Genomic DNA, 11,938 nt, shown 5'->3' with positions numbered 1-11,938 from the left:
GCAGAAGAAACTGAAGCAGAAGAAAAAGAAACTAAAGCAGCATAAGCTGTCTGAATAAGCAGTACCTTGTTGGTGAGGAGTTGCAGCGAATGCACCAGGAGGTGCTGTTCTGCCCCAGGGGGCTGTCTCTCGGTGTGGAGGGATACACCACTCCGATCCTGTAGGCCTCACTGCCGCCCACTGCAGTTTCCCAATAGTGATATCCACGAGGGGGCAGCAGTTCCCCCAGGACCCCCAGAGAGCTGGGACAGAAACAACAGTGAAACAAAACATACTAGACACTTGAGTGCAGGGCTGTGAAATCTGGGGATTAAGGCAACAGCTGCAAATTCAGAGTTCTGTCTGAATACCACAGGAACAGCACCTGACTATCCAGTGCACTTCCTCAGAGATCTGAATTCAAAATGAAATGCTTCAGCCCGTTAATTCATAGCGACTTAACATTTAAAGTTCCCCCTTCTCCTCCATCCATTCCTTATGAATTCACTGTTATTCTTCACCAATTCATACCCTCCTACTCGCCCACTAGTGATTGTGAGATGTATTCATTCATGCATGCATGCATGAGTGTGTGTTATACATGTGATTAGTATCATTTGTTACAAAGGAACATAGAATGAATACAGGCAATTAAATCCACATGAATTTAATTCAAAATGAATTACACCAGAACTCAGGAAGTGCGCAAGATATTCAGGGTTATTCCTGTGGTATTCCACTGGAATTCATTATGAATTTAAGCGTTACTAATAATCTTAATTAATAGGGGCCCTGTGATAAACTGACTTCAAAAGGGACAAATGCAGCAGAATTCCAACAGCCTAAAGGGACTGATTAAAATGGACTAAAATCCAGACTACTATACAGGTTTTATTTTTGATAGCACAGAAATGCAGCAATACAACTAATGGTTTAACAGCTAAAGCCATACGGAAACTTACTCATTGAGTTTGGCTCTGTGTTTGAAGGTCTGCTCCTGGTAGCGAATGGCAGTGCCATCCTCAGAGAGCACGAGGGCCGAGTTGGCGGTTTCTTTTAACAGGTGAAACCTGGTACCTGTTGAATAAATGAAGAGTGCCAGGGGTTGGGTGGCTTTCATTCAAGGCGACAAGTCTGCGAGGTATCGTTCAGGAGGGATACAGGATTCCTTTAATGCGTTCAGGAGTGAGAATCATATATTTGAGCCCTCTATCTGGTCAGATCAACTCTCGTGTCCATTTTTACTGAAACTGACTTAAAAAAAGAGAGGTATATTACATAATACTGTACTTTATAAAACAGCAGGCAGAGATGCTGCTCTGATTGGTCAAGCACACGTTCCACCAATTGAAATATTTCACAACATCACCACGACTGGAGCCTCATCACAAAATACTGATAATGAAATATTAATCCATTAAGGGTAAGCGGAAACAAAAAGGAGACAGGAAATTGAAGACCACGGGGACTCGACAACCCTCCTGTCACAACAAAGAATACACTACACCTGACGAGCTTCAATACAAACAGATGAGTCAGGAAAAAAAATATGCAACAAGAACATTCAGTGAAACAAAATGTGAATCAGAACGCCGACACTCAAACACATCATTCAGCAAGACCTGTCATTGATGCTGTACATATTCTCACCAAAGTGGGTCTTGAAACACAGTAAATAATGTCCATAATGGGTCACAAATAAGGCATTCATCACAAGCAAGCAATGAAGAAAGAAATGCTTGGTCCCATATGCTTACTGGCAGAAAACCAACCAAATTTAAACAGTCCTTCGTCCACACTGGAAATGACCCGGAGCAAACAAAGCCAAGGCTAACTCCTCCCTCTACACACAAACACATCTGCACCGTCCTCTCTCAATAACAGAGGCTAACTCCTCCCTCTACACAAGAACACATCTGCACCGTCCTCTCACAATAACAGAGGCTAACTCCTCCCTCTACACACAAACACATCTGCACCGTCCTCTCACAATAACAGAGGCTAACTCCTCCCTCTACACACGAACACATCTGCACCGTCCTCTCTCAATAACAGAGGCTAACTCCTCCCTCTACACACAAGCACGCTGCGCCGTCCTCTCTCAATAACAAACACATGGGAGCAATAGCTATTATCTCGATCAATACAAGAATAGATGTAGTCTGTCACAACATCACGATGCATCCTTACCTTTCGTAGAGATGAGCGCTGCCTCGCTTTGTTCACTCGCTCCAGCAAAGTTCACAGCCTTGATATAGAAAAGGTAATTCTCGCTTGGCTGTAAAAGTACCTTCTGTTCACAGTTTCTTATTCCAGATATAGACCTACAAAAGATACAATAAAAACACAATCATGTGTCTTAATGGAAAATAAACTAAACAAACTAGGTACGTGGTTGTTTTGTAAATAATATTTTACTGCTATTTGAGAAGCACTTTATTACTTCAAATTTGCATGTGTAATATTTAATGTATTTATATATGCTAATGTTTAATTTGTGACTTTACAAATTTCATACTGTACAAAATACAACACTGCATGTAAATTGACTGTTGTAGCTAGGACCCCCTTGTAAACAATGACACATCTAAAAGGGATAAAACAATTCAGTCTGCAGTTTCATCATAGCGTAGTAACTATACAGTAGGCATACTATTATCTATGATGCTCAGATAAGCAATCAATATCAAACATTTCATTTAGACCTTGAGTGTTTTAACATTTACATTAAATGGTTTTAACCTGGTGGCTGAATGAATTCTGTTGAGTCTCAAATGGTTTTAACCTGGTGCCTTTATGAACCCCTAGAGGGCAGTGTTGAGACACTAGCAGGGGGACAGTGTGTGTCAGGAGACTGGTCCTCCCCCAGCCAGTGCTGTAACTAGTCTGTGGATACATTTTAGTGCTTTGAACATTACATGGGAAACTGAAGGCAAAAAAGTAATGTCAAATAAATAAACGCACTGCACATGAATTACTCACTAAAACTGCATTGTAAGTATATTTTGGAAATACTAAAATAAACGTAATAAAGTTAGTGAAAACATTTCCACTAGAAGTTTTTTGGGTTTTTTTTTTTTTTGTCAAAATGTTTGTCTTTGAATTTATGAAGTTTCTTTTGGTATTTCTAAGTAGAATTGACCTTCCTGTCATGTTCAGAATTTAGGTACATCTGTTATGTTTTGGTTTGAGATGTTTGTTTATAAATAGCTCCAGATAGGTGCAGCCATTTCCAGAAATAATACAAAACTATTACATTAAATAATTGTTTTATTCCTGCACACAAATCTACATAAATTCCACAGGTCACAGTGACCCAAAACATCTTACTTTTATACATGACCTCTTCTGTTTTCTGTGTATAAATTCATGACCCCAACTTAGGAAAAGTCATAAAATATTACACAGAAAATGAAAAGAAATAGCATTTAAGCCAATTGAAAATTAGAGTCAGGCCAAATAGTCCCAAAACCTAACAGGAGGGTTAATCAGTGCTACATCTTGCTAGATTATTGACAAGAATGTTACATTGAAACCAATACTGGTACTGGAGCATTGCAAGAGTGTTGCATTGAAATCAATGTTGGTAACAGCGGTGGCCTTCCAGCGCCTGACCCACCTGAGCCCTTCTCCCTCACAAGCGTACTGCTTGCAGTACTCCAGAGTGAAGCACTCCACGGCATCCAGGTTTGCTGAGCTCCATCGGATGGTGGCTGTGTCCCAGCATACGGTGCATTCCTCCGGTTTGATTACAGGGCCCGAGGGAGCTGCAAAACCAACAGGAGAGAGGGGGAATCCCACGGACTCTGCACTCGCACTCAGAGAAAAGTGTGGGGGGCCGCAGGTCAAATGGGAGTCAATTTAATCTTCAAAATGTGTCACTCCACTGCAGAGAGATTTCTATGAAAACCACCATTTGATCTTCCAGTTTATTCATTTTAAGTTTTACATTTTGGGACACATATGAAGCAACTGCACCGTGAATCAGAAAGGAAGCCTGGAATAACGAACACAGAGAGGATATTGTGTGACTATTCATCTGAAGCGCATGAGTGGCACATATATATATATATATATATATATATATATATATATATATATATATATATATATATATATATATATATATATATATATATATATACATATATACACATATATATATATATATATATATACACACACACACACACACACACAGTGGCTTGCAAAAGTATTCAGACCCCCAACCAATTCTCTCATATTACTGAATTACAAATGGTACATTGAAATTTCGTTCTGTTCGATATTTTATTTTAAAACGCTGAACAATTATTGTAAGGTGACATTGGTTTTATGTTGGGAAATATTTAAGAAATAAAAAACTGAAATATCTTGCTTGCACAAGTATTCGACCCCCACACATTAATATTTGGTAGAGCCACCTTTCGCTGCAATAACAGCTTGAAGTCTTTTGGGGTAAGTATGTACCAGCTTTGCACACAGTGTCGGAGTGATTTTGGCCCATTCTTCTTGGCAGTTTTGCTCCAGGTTGTTCAGGTTGGTTGGATGACGCTTGTGGACTGTAATTTCAAATAGTGCCACTGATTCTCAATGGGATTGAGATCAGGACTTTGACTGGGCCACTGTAGAACATTCACCTTTTTGTTCTTGAGCCACTCCAATGTTGCTTTGGCCTTGTGCTTGGGATCATTGTCCTGCTGAAAGGTGAATTTCCTCCCAAGCCTCAGTTTAGCAAACTGAAGCAGATTCTCTTGCAGTATTTTCCTGTATTTTGCTCCATCCATTCTTTCTTCAATTGTAACAAGATGCCCAGTCCCTGCTGATGAGAAGCATCTCCACAGCATGATGCTGCCACCACCATACTTCACTGTAGGGATGGTGTGTCTTGAGGCATGGGCAGTGTCAGGTTTGCGCCACACAAAGCGCTTTGAGTTTTGGCCAAAAAGCTCTATCTTGGTCTCATCTGACCACAAAACCTTTTCCCACATCGCAGCTGGGTCACTCTCATGCTTTTTGGCAAACTCCAGACGTGCCTCCAGAAGGTACTTTTTCAGTAATGGATTCTTTCTTGTCACCCTCCCATACAGGCCAGTGTTATGCAGAGCTCTTGATATGGTTGACTGGTGCACCATTACTCCACTCCCAGCCACTGAACTCTGTAGCTCCTTCATAATGATTGTTGGCCTCTCTGTGGCTCCTTGTTTGAGTGTTGAGTTTTGAGGGATGGCCTTTTGTTGGCAGTGCCTGGGTGGTGTGATGCAGCTTCCACTTCCTGACTATTGATCCAACTGTGCTCACTGGGATATCCAAACACTTGGATATTATTTTGTACCCTTTCTCTAATATATGCATTTGTAATACTGTATCTCTAACTTCTGTAGAATGCTCTTTGGTCTTCATTTTCCTTAAGATTCACAGCCTTACCAATGATCCTTCAACAGTGGGGTTTTTATCCAGAAAATGTGACAGCAACTTCAATGGTTCACAGGTGGAGACCAATGGTAAGGTAACTGTGTCCTCATTAGGGCGATTTCTTTCATTGGTGCAAACTGGGAGCTTCCACAGCACAGGGGTTGAATACTTATGCAAGCAAGATATTTCAGTTTATTTTTCTTAAAAATATTTCCCCAACATAAAACCAATGTCACCTTACAATAATTGATTCCGAGTTTCAGTGTTTAAAAATAAAATATCAAACAGAACGAAATTTCAATGTACCATTTGTAATTCAGTAATATGAGAGAATTGGTCAGGGGTCTGAATACTTTTGCAAGCCACTAATATATATATATATATATATATATATATGCATGCCTGTCAGCAATTACCAGATTACAGTAACTGACATGGGGCCTGGTAAACTAATGAGCTTAGACACCAAGGCAGATTCACAAAGGAGAAAAGCATTTTTAAAATGAGCGCACTGGTTAATGGGAAGTCAGTCAAGATGGAAGAGAGGTGATAATATTGCTGCGATTTTGCATTCCAATGGTTATCTATGTAAACTATTCTAATGACAACTGATTTACATTAACCTGTTTTTGATAGGTCAGCTCCAGGGGCCATGATAGCAGTAGAAAGAAATCAAGATTGTGAAATTGCACAATTTGTTTTTTCCAGTCTGATAATATGAAAAGTTAAGGGAAATTGAAAATTGAGAGGACAAACAAATGGATTTTTATTTAAATGATGGTGGTATTTGGATCTGCATTTTTATCACTGAAATAAACTGCAATATATATATATATATATATATATATATATATATATATATATATATATATATATATATATATAGAGAGAGAGAGAGAGAGAGAGAGAGAGAGAGAGAGAGAGAGAGACAGAGAGAGAGAGACAGAGAGAGAGAGAGAGAGAGAGAGAGACACATAGTACAAAATAAACCAATTAGAATCATATACACTTGGGAAATACAACTCCCAGGAAGCTGTATGCTTTCAAGTATACAGCGGCAACTTTCACAAACATCTCTAGATGCACTTTAGGACATATTTCTGGGTATAAGAAGTGACGGTCCATGAGTCTTTGGAATATAGAAGAGGCGGCACTGCATACTGCCAAGTCCCGACTCGGTTCAAGCACTGGTTATCACCGAGTGTGAAATACCATCCTCCAGAAACACGAGGCATCTCTTACCTGTTCTAAAAGAGGTCTTCTCACTGGGTAAACTGCAGCCTGTGTAGTTCACAGCCATGACCCACACCAAATAGCACTTATCAGGCTCCAAGTCCTCCAGTGTGCAATAGCTCTCCTTCACTGTCACTCTGTACTCTTCAGACATGGCTACAGTTAAACAGATGCACGTTAACAAGGCAACAGTAGAAAACGCAGGCATGTTACACAATGCTAAAGGGTGAATGCTGCCTTTTCCCTTCTACTTGTTATTTTTTCACCGCTTGAAAAAAATGACGCCAGCATGACTGTGGCTCCTTGCTGGATTCCTGTGTACCACAAGCTACGGTAATAGGAGCAATATAATATAATGTGTAGAGATTCCTACAGTTACATTTTACTGTAAGGGAATTTTCACAGCAGCTACATATTACGTGGCAATGGGTTAATTCCACAGAAATCAGGAAATCTGTTAAGAAAATGAAGCCTTAGAAATAATGAGGCGAGTTGGAGTGAGTACATAGAGACAGAGCCTCTTTTTTTTTTTTTTTTTTTTTTTAAAGAGTCTATGGGGAGTGAATGAATGAGCCAGCAGTAGCTGTGGTCTGTACCTCCCTGTGGTTCCTCCATACAGTAGACCTGGAAGCAGTCAATAACATCGCCCTCATTCACCTTCCAGTAGACCATCACAGAAGAGCTGGTGGCAGAGCTTGTTTCCTGCGGCTGTAGCTTTGGGGTCTGAGGAACTGAACAAAACTGCATTTAATAAGCAAACCACGACAAACAGGACAGGAGAAGTCAATCTGTGAGCATGTATTATAGAGGTTTGCAAGGACTATGGGGTGTCTTATTGCTCCTGTATCATTCATGTACCACTTTTTAGTTGGGTCAAAAACAGCTCGGATTGCGAACCAGTAATACACAATTCCTTAGCTATTACTTTTATTAACATTGTCACTAGTCCCAGCTTTTATTGTGCTGAGAATCATTTGGTTCTTCAGAAAACTCTATAGATAAACTGCAGCACCCTGCTGGCAAATTTGATGTTTATCACATGGTCTGGCACAAGATACGTGTAAGGTACCAGGAAGCAATAGGACTATCTTTAAAAGGCACAGGCACATATTTTAAAACCTTTAACATCATAACAAATGCATGTTAGTTATTAAAGTATATATAATTCTCTCCAGTCATTAGCTGCTCTGTGTAAAAGACTGAGGGCTTTCTTACCAGCAATGCTTTTCAGTAGCTTCTGTCCATTTCCCGAGGTGGTTTTAGCATAATCTTCAAACACAGGGAAGGCACTGGGTGCCAGTTCTAGAGCTACTGTTGTCTCTAGGGCATTGTTGAGTCTATCAACACAAAGCTAGCTGTATTCATTTAAAGACAACACAGTGTAATAAACACAGTCTAATAATGAACACCCATCAATACTAAGTACAGACACCAAAAAAACCATTAGGGAACAAGGTTAAGAGCCGAGTCAATGTCTTAGTAGTTAAACCTTCAGCAGTTAAGATTGTTATAATATTATAAAATGGTGTCCAACGCTTTTTTTTTTTTTGTCATTGCCAATGGTTTTTACCACAGTTTTCTCCCCAATTTGGAATACCCAATTATTGTTTTTATCCCAGTTCACCGCTGCACGCGGAGCACCTTTACTGGATGGGTGTCCAGTACGGATTTGAAAATATGGTTTAGAAACACCTTGAAACATGCTTTCAACAAACTACAGTGCACTGATGTACATATACACAATCATATCTTCAAACAAACATGGCAACATTCAAAACAAGCAGCATTACTGCATGCTGTATAAAAGGCTAGCAGCAAGCCTGCTGTACTGCATGCTATATGAAAGACTAGCAGTAAGCTTGTTGTATTGCATGCTATACAGAGCAGTGCAACTTGCAGCCATTTAAGTTTTCAATCGAATTTACATTGCAGAATCAGCTTCATTTTATGACCCACTAATTATAATGAAAGGACTTTGCATTATGCAATACTACTTTATTGTTTATTACAGGACTGAATAGTGAAATAATTAGAGGCAAGTACTTCAGATTAACTTTGATCTATTTAGAACTATAATGCCCATCATAGCCTTGTACAAGCCGAGTATGGCAAAATCAAACCGTAGTAAAGCACAGATAGTATGGTAATGCAAGCTAAATAAAACATGCCAAACTACAGTATAGTATGGTAAATGCATTAAGGTATGAGTAAAGCATGGAAAAAAATTATGTGCATACTCACCATGGTAAACTAACAGAAACATGCAATATGTTAGCAGAAACCTGTCAATGTTTCCATTGCTCAATATTTACTAGCATATGTGTGCAAATGTATTAGAACACCCCATTGTTGTGAATAAGAAATCAAACCACTGGAACTGAAAATACTGGAAAATTGACAAGATAGACATGTCTGCTTGTCTAGTTTAATTAATGACTTGAATAGGCCACAGATGCAGTTCATTTAAAATAGAAGAGAAAATTAACACACTGTGGTGAAATGTACGAGACTGTTAAAGGTTGACTAATACTTCAGACTCCGAAGCTCCCCAGTGGCACAGACGGTAAAGGCGCTCTGCGTGGAGTGCAGGATGTGCCCTGTTTTAGGATATACTTAAATACAATCTCTTTAAAATACTGTACACTATTTCAATGTTGTTAAGAAAGTATTCTTGATTTATAGTACTCAGGGTAATAACTAAATCTGCTTTTATTGGGATTAACTCTGAATTCATAATCCCAAGGAATAGTTTTCCTGCAGCAATGTAACATTGTGATATTCAGAGTAACATTTCATGCAACTGGACAGCCAAAAAAAGGTTTAGATTTTGTCCATGGGGGAGGGGGGGGGGGGGGGGGGGGAACCCTTGTGAACGGTGGGTCAAGTTTACTTTAACCAATATGCTGCACACAAAACCAGACACAAACTTGTAAGTGTCATGCAGCTATAAATACACATTAAACAAGAATCCAACCAATCTGGCCTGGGCATCTATCATAGTTAGTATCTCACTGCAAAAAGTTACCTTCTGCTAATGTCGTTGGAGGACTGAGGACAAGAAAGAGGGGAGAATGGTTTTGTTTAGTTTGTAAAGTGAAATACATATGGAATTTACAGAAAGAATGCATATACTGTAAATCCACTATATTTTAGGACTGAAGAATGCATTGTGGAGGGAGAATAGCACCAGCGTTTCTTACCACACTCCTCTCCTATGCATCAAAATCAGAAGCTGCCTTGTTTCCTTCTTTTTGTTTACTGACAATTAGTACAGTAGCTTACGAACATGTTGACAAATGAGCTTCACTGTCAGTTAAGGTGAAGATACCCTACACACACACATTAAGAGACACGCTTGTGGATTCTAAAGTCCATCATAAAAGCAAAAAAGTTAAAGCCTTAAAAAAAAAAAGACACTATGCTTGTTTACCAACATGCTAATGAGCTGGCAGTTAACAGTTATGTTTTTACACAGTTTCTCTCCCTGTTCTCAAAGACGGTCAGACTGCATTACTCTTTCTATCTCAGCAATGAACAGACTATTACTCTTTCTGCCTCAGCAATGAAGGGGACTGACTCCTGAGGAAGTGAAGGGGGTGCTTTATTTATGGGCCCGTGCCACTGGGGTGTGTGCTGCACTCACAGATATGAAGATCAGATCGTCTGGTTCCTCCACCTCCTTCACACTCTTCTCCAAGATCTCCTTGGCAGACTCTGTGCTCTCCTGGAAGGTGACGAGCTGGTCATACAGCTGCTCAAGTTTGTTCTTCTTCTCCTCCTCCAAGTTCTGAGACATCTGGCTGTACTGTTCCACCACTGTCTTCACCATCTCCTCATTCTGATCGTCCAGCAGCTGCTCTGTCCTGCTGCAGTTCTCCTAGGCGTTATTCAAACACAGCGGCATTACTTTACCCTGGTACACACATGGAATCCAGCACTGGCTCAAACGCTTTCTTCTTCAAATACATTTCAGAGTGACACTGGTATCACCAGGAGGAAACTGACTGATCCAAACTTGCAGTGAATTTGAAACCCTATTTTGGGCACCTCATTGTATTTGTGGGACACATGTCCCTTGTACCTTAAAGGGTTACATACACAGCCAAGTTATTACATTTCAGGCTCTGTATTTCTGGCTCATTTGAAAGCTAATAATCATGTAACTGTTTTAGACAGCTGTTAAAGGAGGCAACAATGATGTACATTTTAAATAACACCCTCAGCATCTTCCACATCGTGAATCACCTTTCACTTCTGTACAGTCTGGTCATTTCATTTTGTGTCGTGTTATTGCTTAATTAAATGAAACCGTAAAATAAGGGCACTGGTGTTACTAATTCTAAAATAATGTTATTTCATGAGTGAACAAATACAGCTTATTCTTCTTACTCTGAAGATTCCTATCGGTCATTTCAATATCTTATCACTTGGATCAGCAAATTCAACACAATGAACATTCCTGTGTCAGCATCTCCTCTTTTGTACAGAATTGCAGCAAGTTCTATTCTAATCTTTTCTGAGGATTTAATTCTGTAAATTCACATTTTGCAAACTACCAAATGCAGGAGATTATTAAGTGCAAGATTGAACTATTAATCTCAAAGGATTAGACCATTCTTAGATTATTCTTTTTATTATTGCAAAATATGCACACAGTGTTACGGCTTGATGCTATTCCCTGCTTCCTTGATTGTGGAATTGAAGTACCTGTTTAAAGAATTTCAGATTTCAGGCTAGAAAACTTCAGAAATAACTCTTACCTCCACTGTATTAAAGGCCAGTTCCAACTCAGATACCAGATCCTCAATCTTTGCGGCTCTTCCTTGCAATTCCGATATGTACTCAATTAGTTTATTCTGTAAGAAAAACAATCAGGAAACATGAAGCACACATGGAGACATGCTTGTAATGCAATGCAAGATTAGTATACACAAAAACCCAATTTCAAAGTATATATCATTGATTGCTCCAACTGAAGTACTTGACAGAGAGGTGCAAATCTGTTTGAAAACTGGTGCTAAACTGTTTTGAAAGTTTAGCACCAGAGAGCCGACTGTTGCTAAATTATCAGCCCCCCACCCCACTCTTCAATGAGTTCTTACCGATAAACGTTATTGGACATAATTGTGTGCTGTATATTTATATGTATAATTGCTTAAATTCAAAACTGCAAAAATAAAGAAACTGAAGAAGGCAAGCCAGAGTAGCTGAAATGTTCGACATATTAAGAAAACAGCTCCTGAATTCAGCTACACTTGATAGTTAGAAAGAAACCCGTGCACGCTGTCTGCTTCTACGCAGGCCGCAACTC

The 11,938-nt window shown here is 39.5% G+C and overlaps 1 protein-coding gene across 2 annotated transcripts in view; it reads right to left on the bottom strand.

Annotated features, from left to right (window-relative positions):
* The window catches only part of LOC121313749 (cardiomyopathy-associated protein 5-like), a 35,150-nt gene that overhangs the window by 3,399 nt on the left and 19,813 nt on the right, over positions 1-11,938 (bottom strand). The window contains exons 3-12 of one of the 2 annotated variants that reach the window (XM_041246556.1): positions 11,388-11,483; positions 10,271-10,504; positions 9,653-9,675; positions 7,843-7,964; positions 7,224-7,358; positions 6,637-6,783; positions 3,599-3,746; positions 2,170-2,303; positions 942-1,056; positions 66-242 (exon numbers count right to left, since the gene is read on the bottom strand). In XM_041246556.1, coding sequence (XP_041102490.1) covers positions 66-242; positions 942-1,056; positions 2,170-2,303; positions 3,599-3,746; positions 6,637-6,783; positions 7,224-7,358; positions 7,843-7,964; positions 9,653-9,675; positions 10,271-10,504; positions 11,388-11,483 — 1,331 coding nt within the window. The other variant, XM_041246561.1, reaches the window with a different exon arrangement.

The sequence above is a fragment of the Polyodon spathula genome, chromosome 1 (assembly GCF_017654505.1).
Source record: "Polyodon spathula isolate WHYD16114869_AA chromosome 1, ASM1765450v1, whole genome shotgun sequence".
In the NCBI taxonomy this organism is placed as follows: Eukaryota; Metazoa; Chordata; class Actinopteri; order Acipenseriformes; family Polyodontidae; genus Polyodon; species Polyodon spathula.
This window is presented reverse-complemented; position numbering and strand designations above follow the sequence as displayed.